The 20811-nt window shown below is 43.3% G+C and overlaps 1 protein-coding gene across 4 annotated transcripts in view; it reads left to right on the top strand.

Annotated features, from left to right (window-relative positions):
* The window catches only part of LIFR (LIF receptor subunit alpha), a 65838-nt gene that overhangs the window by 29384 nt on the left and 15643 nt on the right, over positions 1-20811 (top strand). For all 4 annotated transcript variants that reach the window (XM_037063210.1, XM_037063207.1, XM_037063208.1 and 1 more), the window contains exons 5-12: positions 3547-3710; positions 8860-9034; positions 11019-11273; positions 14666-14795; positions 15179-15348; positions 17483-17628; positions 18842-19004; positions 20302-20372. In XM_037063210.1, the coding sequence (XP_036919105.1) occupies positions 3547-3710; positions 8860-9034; positions 11019-11273; positions 14666-14795; positions 15179-15348; positions 17483-17628; positions 18842-19004; positions 20302-20372 (1274 nt within the window). The remainder of the gene's footprint in view (positions 1-3546; positions 3711-8859; positions 9035-11018; positions 11274-14665; positions 14796-15178; positions 15349-17482; positions 17629-18841; positions 19005-20301; positions 20373-20811) is intronic.

The raw sequence follows: 20811 nt of genomic DNA, 5'->3' as shown, positions 1-20811 counted from the left end.
GGGCGTCATCTCAGGGAGTGCCGGCTCTTCCCCGACCTGCCTGGGCGAGGGCCGTGTCCGTCTAGGTTTTGCCGTTTCAGTCTGATGGCCCCCAACTTGGAGCACCACGGTCTTTGCATTTCTGTGATTATTTATTGTAAAGTGAGCAATCATTTTTATTTTTTCTGAACAATTTGTGTCCTTTGTAAGTTTTCTCATGCTAAAATTATTGTGTGTATTAATTCTGTCATATTTGCTACAAATATGTTTCCAAGTTTAAAATTTTGGCTTTGTAGTATTTTTCATACCACAGGTTTTTATTTTTACATAGTTTCTTGCTGCTTTTCTTCAGCAGCAGTTTTTAGTTTTGTTTTCATGCGTGATTTAAGTCTTTTATTCATACAAATTATTTTGTAGTATGGCATGAGGAATGTAACTTAATTTTACTCTAGATTTAAAAAAAAATCCCCCAGGACCCTGTCAGAGGGCCTGCCTGGCTCCTCTGGAAGTTCAGAAAGTTCCATCTGGGAAGCTACTTAAAGACGATGTTGGCAGATAGAATTAGAAAGGCAAATCAAGAGAGACTCTAGCTGACTTATTTAACAGTTTATATTTTTTGCACATGATGTAATTGATAGCATTTTTTTTATTAATGGCTTCATTGTGATTTCCGTGTGAGATTAACGGTATCCCAATACTCAGACGTTACTACTACTAAGATAGCACTGATAAAACAAAGTGAAAAGCAGTTCAGGTGAATGTGAGAGAGGGAGGTGGATGCATCAGCAAATGGCCGGGCACCTGCTGTGTCGGGGAAGCTGTGGAATGAGAGGCTGCTGTGCAGTGGGGGGCCTGGGGTCTTTGGCAGTGTGCCTCTAAATATGGGAAGTTAAGTTTTCTCCAGATCTTAAGATGCTTTCAAAAGTGCACATACAAAAAAGCAAACACGTTATTTAACATGAGTACACGGACTAAGTTTCTAGTTGACAAGGGCAGGCACAAACACAAGTCTTTCTGAGAACGTTGACGTCTGAGTTCCTTATCATCTGAGACTTGGGACCCAGCTGAGGCAGGACACCTGCTCTGTGGGCCCTGTGAAGGACGGGGGGGAAGCCCCCTGCTGATGTTCTAAGGCAGAAAGAACATGGAGGTTTGAGGGAAGAGATGCTCTAGGTTTAAAAAAATAAACGGGCTTGATGGAACTTTCTTCATCGCTGAAAAGGTCCCAGTTTCTAGAAAGCAAGTTAACATTGCTCTCAAGTGTCTGTTTTAACCGGAAAGCAAGGGAGATGCTGGCGGTTTCTGGGGGCCCAGAGGAACTTCCCGCGCATTTTGTCAAGAAAGAAGAGAGCGCACGTGTGTGCTCCTCTCATTTGCAACGCCTCCTTTGGCGTGCAGTCCTGGGTATGGCTCAGGTTTTGAAGAGTAGCCCCTGCTTTTTAGATAAAACGTAAACCGTGGACTTTCCAGGAAGGAAAGCCTTTTAGTGAACGAATGTTGCCTTAGTAAAATACTCCCATGTTTCGTAATTTTGAAGTTACTACATCTTGATAACTTGAAACGTTTGAGAGAACCACATTCTTGGAAGCCTCTGCTCTGTGTGGCCATAGTGGCACCTTGAACTTACGTTCTCTCGGCCCGAAAACGGCTCCTGTCTCCTCGGGTGCTCCGCTTTTAGAAGCGGCATCATCCCACTCCACGTTTCTCCGGGGACGCGGCCTCCACGGCCCTTGTCTCTCACTGAGTAGTGTGACTGCACCATGTGCCTGTCCTGTTTCCTGTTCAGCCCTGCGCACCCCGTGCAAACCCACCGCGGAGCGCTGTGGTTGGCAGACTGGAGTTAAATTCAGCGAGGGCTTCTGTTTCAGTTCCCGGATGAATTCACCCAATGGGTTCGTTCTGTCATTTCTGTGGTTGTGCATATGCTGCTCCCCTCTGGTCAGGACTTCATTTCGTTGGTCCCTGAGCTACGTGGGGAAGCCACCAGGGTGGGTCCTAAGGCCTGTCTGTGCATTTCTTAGCTCCCCATCGCTTCCTGGCGTGGGTGGCAGGGACACCCAAGGAAGAGCCCAAGGTTCTCTGGCCCTCACACCACAAGCCTAGTTCCTAGAGCGGAGCAGGCTCCTGCCTTCCATGGTTCCCACAGATCCCCCCAAATCCAGTCACTTGACCCTTAGACATGGGGAGACTGAAAGATTTTGAAGGTTCCCTTGCTTTTTCTCCTACATTCTCTCCACCTTCTGTGATGCAGCTACAGAGCCCACTGCCTGCCACCTCCCCCCTCATTCTTTTTTGAAGACTGACGGTCCCCTCCCTCACCACAGTCCCCTCCCCAGTGTCACCAGCCTTCTCTCTCTTCTTCGAATTCTGTTTTGTTTGCCTAGATGACAGCCCATTTCTTTTGGTCTCAGTGATCCTGGATTTTCTTTTTTCTTTTTTTCTGCCTCTGTGTCCTTTCTGGAGTGTGATGTCTTCAACATGTCACTGCCTTGTCTGGGGCCCCCTACCATGGGCCCCAGACAAGCTTTGGCTGGTTTATGCCTCTGCGTTCACGCTCATTTCTTCAGCCAGGAGGGCCTTGGCAGGCTCCTCCTGAATCTGCCCACCGTCTTGCCCCGCCACCTGCACTCGAGTGTGGTGATGGCCTCCTCTCCCTGACACGTGGTTGCCCGCAGCAGCCTCCTGCGTCTCTTCACAGTGGTCCCTGAGCCCTTTTGACTTCTGTACTTTTCTGGGCTAGGAGCTTGAGATGGTCTTAGATGTTTGCCCTCCTTGTTGTTCTAACTAATCCTTCGTTTCTCCGATCCAGTCATTTCTTTGAAATGCCCATCAGATAGTGTCCTGTCTTTCCCATAAAGGGCATCGTGAGCCAAGCCTCACTGCTGTAGCCAGCCGTGCCCCAGCGGTCTCTTCCTCGATCAGCTGATCTCCGCCTCAGTCCCCTGCAGACCGAGTCATGCACCACTGCTCACCTCGCCTCCCAGGAGGACTTCCAGATCCCCACCTGCCCATTGGCCTCCTCCCTCCCAGTCTTTGTCTTTCCTGTGGTCTTGGTGTTATTTACTGTTGCTCGTAACCAGGAATAGCCCCTCATGTCCTCGTGTGAGGGATGTCCCACAGCATGGGAGGCTCTGATGCTCTGAGATGAGGGGGGGAGGCTGCTGAGAAAACACACAGAAAGATCTAGCAAAGCAGCCTTTCCATACCCCGTGCAGGCCATGTTTTAGGCCTGACCTTCGGCCACACACAGAAATTCTGCCGCTCCCTCTGCTGCTGCCTGCCAGTGGGTCCCAGGCCAGATGACACCAGAGTGGTGCTCTGTGGGTTAGAGGGAGCAGCTGATAAAAGCCTTGCTCAGGTGTGGCTGGGGGGTCACTGGGAGGCACTTATACAAATAAATTCACAAACTTGGTCTCTTTTTTTAGTAGTGGATTCAAGAGTTTGCTTTTAATTCTTGATTATTTTTTTATCAGGAAGTAATAGAGTTTAAGATGAACTGACTAATGGAATTGGCAAATGAAAAGTCATTACTCATTTCACTAAGTTGTATCTTTTTCCCCTTTGAAGCCTTCATTCCAGACACCCCGGAGATCTTAGACCTGTCTGCTGACTTCCCGGCGTCCACCTTGCACCTGAAGTGGAATGACAAGGGCTCTCTTTTCCCCCACCACGCAAATGTCACCTGGGAGGTCAAAGTCCTACGTAAAGACAGCATGGAAGTCGTGAAATCAGTAAGTCTGAACAAAGCAGATTTTTTCCTATGATGTTAAAGAAACTTGAGTATGTTTTTTCCCCCTCTTTTTTAAGATTTTATTTTTGATTTATTTATCTTTAGAGGGGAAGGGAAGGAGAGAAGGAGAGAAATAATCAATGTATGGTTGCCTCTCCGGAGTTCCCTTCTGGGAACTGGCCTGCAACCCAGGCATGTGCCCTGACCGGGAATCGAACCGAGATCGTGTGGTTCGCAGGCCCGTGCTCAATCCACTGAGCTACACCAGCCACGGCAGAAACTTGAGTATGTTTTAAAACAATTTTTAAGGTGGTGTTAGTGGGCCTTTGGATTACTAAGGCAGTAGATCAGGTATCTTTGCAGGGTTCCTTAAGAACTATATGCCGTGACTCAGAAATCACTCATCGGTTAAAAGTGTGGCCATGATAAGAGGGAAAGTGAGGGAGGAATAAATGGGATTCTACTGCTCGAACTCAGTGAACGTGGTCTTTGTGTATCTGGCCTGGCCTGTTTTGTGTGCATGAAATGAAAGTGTACATGTAACTTAGTCTTATTTTTATCTTTATGTAATAGAGTAAATATAAAAGGAATGTCTTGAAACACATTTAGCCATAGTAATTGTTGGTAAAATTTGTATAAATCTGTACGTTTGAACATATCTTAATCTGAATAACATTCTTATATTTACTAACACATGCTTCCCCCCCCCCTTATTTTTTTAATACAATTTTGAATGGTTTCCTTACAATCTGTGTTCAGTTTGCTCTTAATCTAAAGGATGATAGCAGTGAAAAGTTTTGACAGCTGGTACATGCTAATTTTCCCTTTTATCCTTTTACTCTTTTCTTCCTTAGTGGATTTGAGACAGTGCTTTGGTGTAGATTTAAGAATTAGGAGATCATCTCATGATTTTACAATTTACTTGCCCGAGTACATAGATAAAATAGTAAAGATAATAAATACAACATTTTGTTTTATAGCAGTGTCTTATTTTTCCTTTTGACAACAACCTGAGTGTTACATTTTCCTAAGTAGTACCTTCCTCAGACGGTGGTTATGGTTAGCATGTATCTGATGCTTCCTGGTTCCCGACACTGCTGTAAAAGCTCCGTACATGCTAATTCTTTGCATCCACACATTGGGCCCATGAGGAGGCGCTGTTCGCATCATCCCCTTTTACAGGTGAAGCTGCAGAGTCACAGGAAGACGTGAGTGGTTAGAGCTGGGACCTGAACCCAGGCCGCTGGGGTCCAGAGTCTATGCTTTTAACCACTACAATTTATTTTATGCAGTAAGAATATATTTTTTCACCTAAGATGCCCTCCCTTTCTTTTCATTTATCCAAACTGAGCCTATATTTCAAGACTCATGTAAAATCCTGCCCCTTGTTTTAAAGGCTCTCCTAGTTTCCTCAGTCTAAAATGCTCACTCTTTTCTTGAATTTTAACGGCAATTCTTGCCTGCCAATCCAGTTTACAGGTAGATATGATATAGCTCTATAGCGTTGTCCTAAAATTATTATTTATTTAAAATTACATCGAGTGGCTTTGTATTACGGCTTAACATTTTGTGCTCTGCGTTCTGACCTATTGGTTTAGGGTAACGTCTTGAAACCTTTTTTTCTCATCTACAAAGTGAGGCTATTATTTGCTCTAGTTGATGATAAGATGTTTATAAAGCTGCTAAACAATTACTAGCTGTCATTACTTCCTTGGTGGGGTAGATTTATTTTTAAAAACTAACTCAGGGATGCTATAATATAAGAGGGATTCTCTTTGAAGTGTGAGTGAAATCCACCATGAAAGAATGGAAACATTATTCTAAAGTTATATGACTAACTCATAAGAATGTGGCAAAGGCAAGCTAGTAATTCTCTACTTTTGGGTATAGGATCTTTGAAGAAAAATCTTTATATGGAGAGATAAAGCAGGAAGTAAAAAAATAGAGATAAAACAAATTCACTTTAAAAAGTAACATAAGGGGGTGACTGGTCCAGGTTCATAAAAATATGGCATTTCTACTTATAATTATCCATTATTAATATTAGTACTTGTTAGATTTGCTTATAATCAGTCACTTTGTGATGGGTCATTAGCTATCATTGTATAATAGTTTAAAGATCAGGAATACTGTACATTAACGTCTTGCTAATAAGTTTCATTCATAGCGTTTTCCTTGATAACCTGGCACTTTCTGTGCACAGCCTCTCGCGCAGCCCTGGAAGCTGCGTGCTGTTCCGACCGGCACGTGAACAACACCTGGGTATTCAGTGTCACCTCCTCTCCTCCCACTTTCCTCTCCCTCTTCGTTGTGAGCCATGCTTTGTTAACTCTGAGAACAGAGGACAAAAGTTTAGTGCCCCCTGGCACACACACGCGCCTGTCTGCGTGCATGCTCTTCTGCTGTCTCCCACACACTTCTTTAAAAACCTTTCTCCAATACTGTTCACTATGATTTTGGAAGACCAGCATTTACCGTTTGTATTACAGTTATGTAAACCCTATTTACAACTCAGCCAACTAGTGTATACTGTTCTCTCTCTCTTCCTTCCCTGCTTGCTTCCTTCCTTCCAATTTCTTGTAATGCCTTATATTGTCAGTTGTATTTATCTGCTTCCTTAATTCAGTCACAAGGCCCCTCCAGGTTCTGTAGATCTCCTGTCAGAATGTTCAGACATACTGGTATTTTTAGCAATGATGTATTTGTGACTGAGCCTCTGAGGGCCTTCTGACTTCTTTCCCACCCCTTTCCAAACGAGGGCTCGCCCCGATCCTGACGAGAGTTGTGTGGCACAGAGTGTGGGGAATGGTTGAGGATTCTTGGGGCCAGAGGTGTCTCAGGGCCTCCAGGATCCTCGGCTTCGACCAGTTCCCTGAGTGGGCAGATTCAACCCCCTGTGCACCTGTAACCTGTTCAAGACAAGCACCTGTGTCTTTTGGCACATTTGTCAGGTCCTCGGGGTTTCCACGATCGTCCAGGGGACTCCTTTCACCTGTGTCTTTTGACGATCCCCTTTTTCCTGAATTCCCAGTCTCCCTTTTATTTCTTCTCCTTGGTAAAAGCATATATTCTAGTAGTTATTTGCTATTCATTGTAGATACTCTCTGCTATTTAGGATGAGAGCTTGCAGATACATTTTATTTTTTAAACTTTAAAAGACTATTGATGTCAACTACTGAGAAGATGTGAAACAACGGGAACTTTCATACGCTCCTGGCGGGAATGTAAAATGCTACTGGATGAATACACTGAGACCTGACGTTCCTAAAAATGTCTTTATTCTGCACGCACCCGTGCTCGCTAGTTTAGCTGGGTATAGAATTCTAAATTGTCTCAAGGTTTTGAGGGCTTTGTTCAAATTTTTCTTGTCGTGGATCTTGATCTGTTGTGGGGGTGGACGCTCACTTTGGGCACTTTGAAAAAACATGTCTCTCAGCTTGGGAAATGTTACTTTATGTCTGAATTTCTCATATCTGTTTTTTTTCTTAGAACCTCTGTTCTTTTAGAAATTGGACCTTCTATACTGGTTCTTCAATTGTCACTCCTGCTCGCCATCTGTATTTTGCTTTATTTTCTGAGCAATTTTTCCTAAGCTTTGTCTTGCAGTCCTGCTGTTAATTTCTATTAATGTTTTTAATTTACAAAATATCCCCTTTTTGTTCTCTGTTCCTCTGAAAAATGTGTCCTGTTCTTGCAATGTCTCTTCTAATCTCTGGGGGTATCAGTAATTTTTTTTAAAGTTTTTCTTTCTGTACATTCTGCTTCTTTAAAGTTGCTTTTTTTAAAAAAAATTTTGATCTGTGACTTTTACATTAGAACTTTTTCTCCACTTTCTGGTCATCTTGGTTGCTGCATATTTAAGTGAGTGGCTCTTAAAATACAAGAAAAACCTAACGGGAACTTCTGTTTGCTAGATGCGGCTTGTTGACTACAGCTCATCATGAGTACTTAAGATGTGATATCCAATTATCAATATTATTCTAGGATAAAATCTTAATAATATTTTAGTGTTTATCTTGACCAGTTCATATGTCCCCAAAAAGTTTGTTTAGACTCCCCCTGGTGAATATGAACTTGGCCATCACTGCCCTGAGCTGAGTAGGGAAGAAGGCAGGAGTCTCACTCCTGCCTTAAGAATGCATTGGTTACCAATCCCCCCGTTTTTGATGCATTATTCCTTACTCTCAACTTCCCTGAGGTTCTTTATTCCAGGAGTATGCTGTCTCACTTTTCTAGTGCGTAAATCTGCATTCCTCTGCCAAGGTCAAGAAGGGTTGTGCTTTGGCAGCCTAGAACGTGAGAGGAGATCTCTTCAGACAGCTCTGGAGCCGTCTTTCTGCTTGGCACCTCACCTTCACTGTGCGTTTCCGGGGGAGCCCCTCCTCCCTGAGCCCTGTGGCAGGTGTTGCTATCGCAGGGACCAGACTGTGCTGGCCCTCCCGTCAGAGGCTTGAGGCTCAGGGTCTGCAGGTCTTCTGCGTGAGTTCCTGTCATCCAGCTGCTCTCCAGCAGCTCACTTTATTGGTGGTGCTTCTATTTTTCACCCTTGTGCATTTACACCTAAAAAAAATCCATGTACTCTTGTTTTAGAGAGATTTCAGGAAGTCAGAAAAAAAATACTTTTTTTAAAATCTGTTGTCTGTTTTAGTAGATCTTCAATATTTGGTTAAAATTGTCCACTTTTCATAACTGAGATTAATATTGTATGTTATTATGATATGCTTATTTAAAAATAAAAATTTAAATATACAACACATATATAATAAAAGCAAAGTCAGTCTAAACCGGTAATTTATTTTGTTTTGAAATGCTGCTCTCTCTCTGACTTTAATTCTTGGATGTATAAATCTATTATTTTTTCTCCGTGACAAATGGAGATCATTTTAACCATTGGCGTATTTTCTTGTAAACTGCATTCAGTGTTTTGGAAAATCCACACTTATACTAATGCACAGGAGTGGGGTCTGATGTTGAAGTTAACGTAAACGAGACATGGTGGTTGTTGCTATGGTGCCTTGTAGGAAGCTGAGATGGTTTTATAAAAAGACAACCCTTTGCCCCACTTCACTGGTCGTTAGGTACAGTCTGAAGGGACGCAGAACATACCACTGCTGGGAGGTAGAATGCTGTTTGTCTTGTCCCTGCTGCAGGTGACCCACAACACAACTCTGAACGGCGAAGACACTGTCCATCACTGGAGCTGGGTCTCCGACATGCCCCTGGAGTGCGCCACGCACTCTGTGAGACTCAGATGCTACATCGATGACCCTCATTTCTCTGGTCGCAAAGAGTGGAGCGACTGGAGCCCCCTGAAGAACATTTCTTGTAAGCTACTATTACCTAATGAGTTTTTATTTCAAGTGAATGAGATTACCCTTGCCTCAGGGTGAGATTTAGTTTAAGCTTTGAGTTCTCGGATCCCTGTTTGTCTGCATGAGGGTCACCCGGGGATGTTCCAAGTCCTCCATCCCAGTATTTTTTAAATTGATTTGTAGAGAGAGAAAGAGAAACATTGGTCTGTTCCACTTACTCATACATCCATTGGTTGCTTCCTGTATGTGGTGTGTCCGGAGACTGAACCTGCAACCGTGAATACCAGGACAATGCTCTGCCTGCTGCGCTACCCAGCCACAGCCCATCCCAGTGTGTTTTCATTTAAAAAGTCTGAGATAGGCTTCAGGAATCTGTGTTTTTAAAGGACTTCCCGAGTGATTGGATAAACATCCTGGTTTGAAAATCAATGTAGTAGACATCCAAGAGCATCTAAAATTTTTGTGTAGGTGGTAATGAGGTCAAGTGTATTTTTTTAAGTGCCCAGTTTGTCATCCACAGAGGAGACCCTGTGACCTACAGTTTTTGCAGAGACACAGGAATTTGCAGATATGCCCCAGACTATCAGTACATTGAGTAAAACTCCTTTACAGGTGGAACGCTGGCGGTATGGGGGAGGGCCCAGCAAAGCACTGACAGTGAAGCAAAGTTCTGAAAAGACGACTGATGGTTGTGGATTATTCGGTTTGGGGACCCTCTGCAGAAACGGGTCGGAGGAAGGTGGGACTGGAAGCAGGTGGATCAGTAAGGAGAAGCTCGTTGCAGTGCAGCGGAGAACAGTGGAGGCGTGGCTAGGACACTTGGGTTAGAAGTGGAAAAGGTGCAGAAACACCCAGGAGACAGAATCAGAATTGGTGACACTGTGTCTGGTAAGGCAGAAACGGAGCCAAAGACGACTGTTAGTTTGGGCAGCTGGTGCGGCTTTCCATTGAGACAGAAAACGTGTAAACAAATTAAGTGGGAAAGATTGATTTCATTGTTAATGCACTGAGCTTGAGGCACGTGTGAAGCGTCTGGATAGGAAGTCTCGTCAGCAGCTGGAAACGCAGGTGTGGCACGTCCAGGTGGTTAGTTGGAGCTGGAGAAGCGTGTTTGAAAAGCATTAGCGTGTATGTGATGTGAAAATTTTTTAACCCTGGAGGCTCCCATGACTCAGGGAAAAGGGAATGGAGACCTAGGACGTGCTCCTTAGAAGCTTTGTGTCCGCGGGGAGGGGGAAAGAAAGTCCAGTGGAGCAGACAGGCAGGCGCCAGAGGGCTAGGAGAGGCCGGGAGGGCGCAGTGAGGGACCCGGAGAGAAGGGAGGTGGAAGGAGGAGGACTTTGGGCAGCCTGCCAGGAGCTGTGGAAGTCAGAGGGGAAGGCTACTCAGAAGCAGCCGCTGGACTGAGCAGTTCGATCAGCGGCCACTTCAGTACAACCGTTGGGGCAGGAGCCAGAGTGCAGTCTGGGAAGGAGGAAACGGGTGGAAAGGAGAGTACAGGTAATTTGAAAGATGGGCTATTTGTGAGAATAAAAACGAAAGGTAGGCTTTCAGCTGCAGGGTTGGGATTAAAGAAACAGTGCTTTTTATGATATGGAGCAAACATTTATTTAGGCTGATGGAAAGTAAGAAGTCTGCCCTGAGTACCTAGAATCATCTCAGGGGAATGGAGTTATTTAAGATCAGCATTTTTTCTTGGAGTTGATTTTTCACATGTGGATATAAACCCATTGATGGAATTTTTAGAACTTCTGAGACATTAATCTGTGACCTTAGACATTGACCTACAGTCCCGTTCCCCACCATCACTGCACCGTAAGTAAATACAACCACACACTTCACTTCTTGTGTACGTCTTGCTCCTTTGAAACCTGGGGGACATACCATATCTTCGGGCCACTCTTATTACAAAGCACCCCAAGTATGTTTTGTATACACTGGGTTATTTTTATGGTAAAAGATTTCTGAGTATTTGTAATTTCTTTTCCTCTTTCTAGGGTCCACTGATTCTCAGGGCAAAGTTTTTCCTCAAGACAAAGTGATACTTGTGGGCTCAGATATAACATTTTGTTGTGTGACTCAAGAAAAAGTGTCATCAGCCCAGATCGGCTATGTGAAATGTCCCCTCATTCATCTCGATGGGGAGAATGTCGCAATCAAGATCCATAATATTTCTGTTTCTGAAGACAGTGGAACGAATGTCGTTTTCACAACAAAGGAAAACATTTATGGAACAGTTATTTTTGCAGGATGTAAGTACAAATTTTTTAAAAGTTGCTATCCATCATTTTGTGCTCTCTCTGAAACCCTGAATGCCTTTTCTATGGAGGGCCAGGGGTGTGATTCCATTTCTTTTTTATTCTTTTATTCTTTAATATAAGTGATATAAAAGGCGCCCGAGTTTTTACTCACTTAAAGATGAGGTCTAAGCTTGTTTTGTACATATATGTATCTGTGTGACTTCTAGGCTTTGTAACAAGATTTGAAGCATTCATCTGCTAACTTTGAATTCTTGGTTAACAGCTTTGTTGAGTCAGGGTAGTTAGTATTTTCAAATCCTACTTTCTTTAGTAATTATTTTATAAAAGTTAATTTTCTGTATAACTGTAGCGTACCCTTTTTAAAATAAGTACCCACATTAAAGAAATTGTAATGATTTTGCATAAAATCTTTCAGCAGCATAGTATGTGTTTCTCCAACTTGAAAAAAATCTTTCGGAGGAGAGGGTAGCTGGAGGGCACAGGGGTGAGGATGCGTCCTCTCGCGCTGTGCTGTGTGGACGCTGCCCCGAACGCAGGCAGCTTTACCAGCCTGGCCGCTCCAGCAGTTCTAAGCCCATGGCGTGCAGAAGTGGCTGTGGGAATGACCCGGCCTGTGTGGCCTGCACGGCCTGCGTGGGATGTGCAGCCTGTGTGGCCTGTGCAGCCAGTGCCCAGATCACCCCGTCTGTTGGGTTCTCTGTCCCCTCCCCTATGGTAACTCTGATTTGGTGGCTTTGTCTCCAGCTGCCTGTCCCCCTGCATTTCACATTCACAGGCTCTACCTGGGGTCTGAGGGGCTCATGAAATGAAGTGTGCGAAACGTAGTGAGTGGGTTCTGTGAGTTTACTCCCCCAAGCTTAGTGATTTCCTTCTGCCCTTGTACGATTCTTGGCTCTGCTCCAGACCAGCAGCCCTCGGCCTCCTTCCTGCTGCCACAGGAAGCCAGGGTGAGCGACCGATCTGCTTCCAGGGGAGTGGATAACCGAGACTAGGTGCATGCAGTCTCCTTCCGCCTCCCCAGGAAGGCACGTGGGATTCATGTGAGGGTGAGGTCACGTTCACATTCAAACTTCGGAAAATTAAATTTTCCTTCCTAATGCTATCTTAGGGAATGACTTGCCATCCGAGTTGAGACCCAGTGGTACAGGGAGTGAAGCTGCCCGGTGGGTAGGTGATTCTGAAGAGGGAGGCAGCCACCTGCCAGTGGGGAAGAGCAGCGTGAAACCGGAGACGAGAGCACTCACAGGCGCTGTTAGTGGAGACAGGGCTCCAGTCCTTTATCACTAGTAGGTTCAGGTATTGCCCAGGGTTTGAGAACTCAAAAGCAGCTGTAGAATTTCCCTTCGGAGGGAGCTCGTTAGGAACTCACTGCGGGACAGTTGACGATGAGAGTCGGGAATCAAGATTCATTCACTTTCTTTGCCCTTCAGGCATCCTCTTAACCCACAGGCATTGCAGAGACTGAAAGGAGCTTGAGCATCAGCTTGTCAGCTTCCCCCTGTACACATTCTTAGTCAAAACCCGCCCAGACTTTGGTTTGCGTGACATTACCTCTGTCTTCACAGGTCACCCAAACCAAGGACATGGCACATCCTCCAGTGAGGTGGGCCTTCTTTCGTTTGTCTTAGGGATGTGAGGTCTCGTGTATCTTTTAGTAGACTTAAAAGATACTCCTCCATGTTTGGTGTTTATGCCAATAAAAGTGCCTTTTTTCTCTCCAGTTTATTCTTGTAATTGAAAATAAATTTATTATCTAGCAGACAGAATAGTTATTTATAGTACCTATTAGTATTTATGCATATGCTAATTCAATCATAAGCCAAATAATTTTTATAAACAATTATTTGTGCAGTAATCATTCAAATAAGTTATATTTAAATTTTTATTATATTTTTCCATTACCATTTAGTCCCCTTCAATAGTGCCACTTCAGTATTCAATGTTGACCTTGATGTTAATCTTTCATCCTATTTAAGATACTTTAAAATAATGCACTGTGACGTAGGATTAGAAAATACAGATATTTATATCACATGTCAAATTTTATACTTTCATTTGAAAATATTTTTAGAAAAATGGCTTTGATTTTAAAAATATGTTTTGTATTTGTTAGTACACAGAAATATAGGTCATTTATAACTAGCTTGCCTTTTCTTGGAAAGGAAAAGAAAATCCGTACATTAGCTTTTAAATACTGCTTTCTCATGAATTTCTTCTTTCTGTCTTTGCTTCCTTCCACTTCCTTCTAGTTTGCTCCTGTTATTTGGACCTTAAGTATTTCAATCTAATGTATCTGCCAAATACTAAAATAATAAACATTTTAAATATACTAAAAAATTTGTATGCCATTTTAATAAAATGACTGAAAGTTTAGCCTTAGATTTGAAATAGTTTTTAAAACAAACATGTCGATATCAGTTTCATTATCCAATTGTTAGACTATCATATAATGCTTGTCACTCCTCCTGGCATTACCTAAAATATCACTGAAGGACATTATTCTTATCTCTGAAGGAGGTATGTGAAATTTTCTAAGTCTTGGTTGATGAACTAAAAACATTAAAAATTTTAGTTTTTTAAAAATAAACTTACAGAATTTTTCAACAAGTAGATCATTGTTTTTTTAAAAGCTTATCTTGCATGCCAGAGAGTTTGGATAAATGCAACAGGAGGAAATACCAGCTGCTGTGTATGCCTGGTTAAATGGGGTCACAAGTATATCAATTTCTGCACTCGTGTCAAAGTGCAGAGTTTTCTCATCACTTTCCATCACAGACACACTCAGAAAACTCTTTCTTTCTAGTCCTGCCTGCACAGAGAGAGTAGTTTTAGTAAAGAAAGAAAATGACAGAAGAACAATAGTCACTTTGCATACAGGGAGATGCAGAATTTTGCTGAGAATTACTCTGTAAATAATAGTCCTGGTAATTTATTCAGGAACTCTGAAACTTACGATGTATGTCGACTTACAATGTGATTTGGTACTTCTTTGCAAGCATATATTGGTGATCTGTAATAATACTTTTAACTTGTAGATTTTTCTGACTTTTTGGGTGCACCTTCCTTTGAGAGATTTGATAGATTTAAGTAGTGTTTAAGGGGGAAAAAGTGATAGTTTCTTCAATTTGCTAATAGGGAGTTCTCAAATGAGCTAATAGTCACTCTTTAGTATATTTTAATCTCTCATTTCTAATGTAATATGAACTAAAAAAACACGCTATAGAAAGAATGGTAATTCCTGTATTGTTCAAAAAGTAAAATGTAAACAATACATTATTTATCGTGAAATTGTACAAAATATAATTAACATTTATGAGACATAATATTTGCAGAGAACATACATGTTAAAATAAGTTACTCCATTTTTCCCTTTTTCCTTTTAGATCCACCTGATATTCCCCAAAAACTGAATTGTGAGACGTATGATTTAAAAGAGATTATATGTACTTGGGACCCAGGCAGATCGACGGCACTGGTGGGCCCACGCAAGACAAGTTACAGTTTGTTCGAAAGGTAAAGGAGACCAGGAAAGGGGGTCAGACAAACAGTGAGGCATCTGTCAGAAGGACTTCTCCTGACACAGGGAAATGCTCCATCTCTTTTATATTATGAGCAAACGTGTGGCCTAAAAATTGGGTGTGCTGTCAGTACTGCAACTTAGTGCATGCAGATCTGTCCCCCTTTTCACAGAGCCTGCGAGGAAGAACCCTCAAGTAGAAACAGAGACTGCTTTGTGGCTGATTTATTTTCTTTCCCGAGTATGTAGCACATCTGTAATTACAAAGGCTTTGAAAACGTTAATTATCAGAAATTTACCCATTTATTTTTTCTGCACTACTTATCTTTTGCTATTTTGATACTGTTTTAATATTATTTATTCCTCTCTTAATTCACAGTTCCTCGGGAAAATATGTTAAATTTCAGAGAGTTGAAGCGCTCATAAATGAAAGCTATCAGTTATTCTTTCAAATCCTTCCAAACCAAGAACTGTATAATTTTACTTTGAATGCTCACAACCCCCTGGGCCAGTCACAAGCACGGATTCTGGTTAACGTGACCGAGAGAGGTAAGTGCTGGGTGAACCAGCACCTTACACACACCCGAGGAGGTGGTGAGATGTCTTGAGATGGGTGGAGAGTGAGCCTCTGGACTAAGTTTTCCTCATTGTTTTCTTTATAACTGCCTGATGTTAATCTTGTAAATTCTGTTTCAAAAGCTTTAAAATGTGTGATTTCAGGCTCACCATGTTATTGAACCCAAGTGAATTTTTGAAATATTCATTTACATAGAAAGCATCAGTGGCTTCATCTAATACTTTATTTCTGAGAAAATTTTGCCCAATCTCTAAAGACTTTGTACTTTCAAATAATTGTAGGTGGTTGCAAAAACTAATAAATGAGAGCCCTCTGACCCCTCACCTGGCTTTCCCCGGGGCAGCATCTTACGTGGCTGTTGCACAGCATCTAGGCCAGGCCACTGACCTTGCTCAGCGTGCACTGGTCTTCACATGCATTCAGTTGTATGTGTGTGCCGTGTGTGTGTGCGTGTAGGTCTGTGCAGGTGGATTTATGTAAAGGTTCAGGGAACCCGCGCAGTCAGGATACCGGGCTGGTCTGTCGCTGTGCCTGCCCCCACCCCCAGCACACACTCCCTGTCCCTGGACACCAGAGATCTGTTCTTCCTCCCTGTTGCTTGGTCATTCTGAGATGCCGTGCAAATGGGACCAGGCAGCATACAGCCTTCTGAGGCTGGCACTTTTTACTAAAGGTAATAACCTTTAGATTCATCCAGGTTGTTGTACAGATCAATAAATAGTGCAGTCCTTTCTATTGCTGGTGACTTCTTAATTTTACCAGTCTTATTAACACAGAGCTCAGAATGGAAATGCAATATGGTGCAGCACTTTGGCATGCATTCCCGTGGCCATTCCGTGGGCGTCGGCTCCACGCCGGCTCTGCAGCACCACAGACTCACAGTCTGGGGAGGAAGGCTCACACCAAACGCACTCTGCTGCAGGCCGGCCGTGCTCGCTAAACATGAAGCACTTTCGTCAAATATTTTATTTGATATTGATTTGCATTTTCCTAATAATTTGTAATGTTGAACATATTTTCACATGCCTGTTGGCCATCTGTATGTCTTCCTTGAAAAAATATCTATTGAGATTCTGTGCCCATTTCTTAATTAGGTTGTTTGCAGGAGTTTTGTTAAGTTATATGAATTCTTTATATATTTTGGATATTAACCCTTGATTGGAAATATGTGAAATATTTTCTTCTAAAAAAGTATTTTATTTCCCATCGTCTTTTTATGTCCTCACTTTACCTAAGGACAAAGTGGCCACATTTTGTGTTTCCTTGAGTGGCAGTGTCTGTGTCTTTGTCCGCCCTCCACCATTCCAGCCTCATGTACAACAGGGTTCGTCCCCTGCACCCCACGCTCAGATGGGTCCTTGCCAGTGCAGTGTGCCCCATGCCTCGCTGTGCCAGGACCCCAGCCTGGGATGCTTTTCTGCATCCGTTCTGCCAGCTTCACTCTGATTCTTTCAAAGCTCATCCTAAGTCCCTTCTTTCTTATTTATTTACTTACTTACCTATTTATTTTTAGAGAGAGGAGAAAGGAGGGAGAGAAACATCAGTGTGTGGTTGCTTCTCACATGCCCCCTGCTGGGGACCTGGCCTGCAACCCAGGCTGTGCCCTGACCGGGAATGGAGCCGGCGACCCTTTGGTTCACAGGCCAGTGCTCAATCCATTGAGCTACACCAGCCAGGGCCTAAGTCCCATCTTTACTGCAGGTTTCTCCTACCATGTTTACAAAATCTAAATCATCTGAATTCTTACAGCACTTAATATGGGTGCCATACATTTTGAACTTAGCATATATACTCTTGTAAACTTGCTTTCTTTTTGCGTGTCATCCCCCAAGTAAATTAGAGGTTCCTTGGGGGTAGAGGCTGTACTCTAACCACCTTTCAGTTAGAGTTCCTGACACTGATTGAGGAACACAAAGTGTGATCGGTTCCTAAAAACCATGGGCGTGTTGTCAGCGGTACGGTGTGGCTCGTGTCTCCGCCAACTGAGTGAAATACTGTTGATCAGCACCGACGATACCTCTCCTGTTTTTTGTCTCCTGTGATTCTCATTAGTCATACTGGAAAATAGCTCTCGAAGTAATTAATCTTTAAAAATTATGTTTACAGTTTATCCCCATACTCCTACTTCAATCAGAGTGAAAGATATCAATGCAACAGCCGTCACACTTTCCTGGCATTTACCAGGCAACTTTGCGAAGATTAAGCTGTTGTGTCAGGTTGAAATCAACAAAATGAATTCAGCACAAGAATTGGTGAGTAAGATTCTTCTGTAAACTTCCTTAGAGGTTATTTTGGATAAAACATTTAGCTTTCCACATAACTAAGTCAATTTATGTGCATAGACTCTGATTACTATAGAGATTGACTAGGAACCAAGGTATTGCATAGGAATATAATTTGACAGCATTGTATTTAGTTCTTAAAGACAGTTACAGTTACCATACTGGCTGCCATAGAATGTAAGTTTGACTTTCACATCTCAGATGGCTTCCAGGTCTAGTGGTGCACCTGGCATGTAGCTGGTGCTCAATAAATTTGTGAATTAATGAGTAGTTTTGCTGTGACCTTTAGCATTAGATAATGGACTCATTGGCACTGGAAAGAAGATGTGATTTTTAAAACTGCTAAGCGCAGCTACAGGAGCAAGTTATAATTGGTTATTATAAGTCAAAACATGACTTTTAATACATTTTAAATACTTAGGTTAACTTTTATACTGCACCATCTTGTAATTTGTGGTAAGTCCAAAATAAATGATGTCATACTTAAATATTCATTTGGAAACTTCCTGGTGATTTCCAGAATATCAGAATACACTGCAAAATGTAACCCCGAAGCTCCTTCATAATAAGTAATCGGAAGCTTGGAGGTTTCCCTGAGATGCGCAGATCCTCAAATTTGTTTTGAATTCCCTCATTTTAACTTTAGTTAGTTTGAGTATTTGTTGAATGGTCTGCGTGTTCAGCACCATATCAGAGGCACTAAGTGCTATGTAAGGCCAAGATGGTGCAGCCTCCAGTTGCTTCCAAGGATCCTCTGAGTGGCCCAGGTCCTCCTCTAGGCTGTCTCAGATTACACCAACATGTTAAGGTTTATTGCCTCGCCATTAGCCACTGACTGATTACCAACTTTATATTCTCCTCTCTGCATACTTTAATTGGCCGCTATTAATTAGGTTCAATAGTTGGATTAAAGACACCTCAGCTTTGCTTCCTGCTACTGCAGAGCATCATAATGTCACCGATTGTGCATTTACGTGAGAATTACAACAGTACAGGGTCCACTGGCTTTGACCGTGTAGAGGCAAACCCACGCAGACATTGAGTCGGTTTGTTGCGAATTTGGGAGGCTTTCTTATTTTAAAAATGTGTGTGTGTGTGTGTGTGTGTGTGTGTGTGTGTGTGTGTGTGTTGGTGCACACCTGATGTTCCATGTGCACACGTTGCCTTGCTTGCTTCTTGCCAGCGGAATGTCACCATCCAAGGGGTGGACGGCTCGAGTTACCTCGCTGCTGTGGGCGGGCTGCATCCATACACTGTGTACAGCTTTCGGGTCCGCTGTTCTGGCGAAACTTTCTGGAAATGGAGCAGATGGAGCAGTGAGAAACCGTATCTGACCACAGAAGCCAGTAAGTTAACTAAGTGGTTTATGGTTAATTATTACTGTGGGTCCTGGAATTTTATAACTGTTTTTTAAAAAAATGTCACCCAAGTAACTAAAAATAGAATGCTTAGGTACACTGAAATTATACAGCGTATGCTAGCACAGTATTACACAGTTTAAATGTTGGTTTCTAAAGTCTTGTGAGCACATGTAGCGTGTGAGGCACATGCTTTGTGGACAGACCAGCAGCACTGTCCACATGCAGTGTGGTCACGTCGATGGCAGAGTGATGTGGCACAGCCGTGGTGAGATGATGGGGCAGTTTTTTTTCACACTCTTCCCTCTTTTGCCTGGACTTTTCACAAAAATCTAGTTAGATTGCCTTTTCGTTAAAAATGAGGTTGTTGGAGTTTTTATTTCTGACCTAAGGCTGAGTCATAGATGGGGCTGAGATCTTGAACTTCAGTCTCCATGGTATACCTAGGTCAGAATAGCCAGCAAATCAGGTAACTGGTTTTCTGAGTACAATTTCCAAACAGAACCAAGACTATCCTTGGTTAACTGGATGTCAGCTTTAAAACAGAAAGTAGAAATAGGTGAATTTCGGGACTCACTCACCAAAACACAGCCAATTCTTTATTTGCATTATGTGATGTAGGGAATATAAAGCTTCTGCCAGCACATCTAACAAACAGTCAAATAAAAAGTGACGCGTGCTAATGCGATGATGTCTCCCCACGTGAAGCCTGGGGGAGGGGCGGAGCTTTGCAATGTGTGCAGGAATTACCTGGGTTATCAGATGCGAATCCAGTGCGTGAGTCCAGAGTAAGAGTGCATTCGTTACCTATTGCCGCGTAACCAATTACCCCAAAACTCAGCACCTTAAAACAGCGAGCATTTGTGGTCTCACAGTGTCTGTGGGTCAGAAACCCAGGAGCAGCTTGGTGGCGTGGCTCTGGCCTAGAGTCTCTGCTGAGACCAGTCACCGCGGGGGTGGGAGCTGCAGGCTTGCCTGGGGCAGCGGGTCTGCGTCCCATGGGTCCCCTCACGTGGCTGCTGGAGTGTCCTCAGAGCATGGCAGCCGGCTCCTCCTGGACTTGGGATCACAGAGAGAACGGGGCGGCCCACCTAGTGTTTTTCACGACCTGGCCTCAGAAGGGACACACCTTCATTCTGCCAGACCCTATTGGTCACACAGGCCAACCCTGGTGTGGTGGGGGAGAGACCACGAAACATTTTCGAACACCACCATCTCGATCATTGACTTTACCAACTGACCTAGCACACAACTTCAGGTACTAACTTTCATCTCTCTTCCCTAGTTCCCTCAAAGGGACCAGACACGTGGAGAGAGTGGCGCTCCGATGGGAAAAACTTAATAATATATTGGAAGGTAAACACCTCATGTTTGCTTGAGTATTGAAATGGCTTGATTTGATAAACTACCTAACTCTCAGAGGGTCCGTGGGTTATCGAGGAGTTGGGGGTCCCGAGAGGGGCGGAACTGCTGAGAGTGCGACCTGGCCCCAGACACCCCCGGGCTCCTCCTAACCGCAGCTGCGGCCCAGGCAGCTGGTTGAGCTTGGTCTGGGGCCTCAGCACTCTGTGTTCTGATTTTATGAGGCCTCTGAAGGGCCCCGGGGGATTTCATGAACTCAGTCCCTCTAGCTTTAAAAACGCAGCCAGAAGCTGCAAGTTACAATTCTGCTATTTATGTTGCATTTTTCTCTTTGATGAATAGGAAACCAACTTTCTATGTATTTTATGTATAATTTGTTTCCCTTAAATAAATTGTATTATACAATGCAATGATAGTTTTGTAAAATTTTAGA

This window comes from Sturnira hondurensis, unplaced genomic scaffold, assembly GCF_014824575.4.
Source record: "Sturnira hondurensis isolate 20B ecotype Veracruz unplaced genomic scaffold, ASM1482457v3 Scaffold0014384, whole genome shotgun sequence".
NCBI lineage: Eukaryota > Metazoa > Chordata > Mammalia > Chiroptera > Phyllostomidae > Sturnira > Sturnira hondurensis.
The sequence above is the reverse complement of the archived record's forward strand: the minus strand, read 5'-3'. Positions and strand labels throughout refer to the sequence as shown.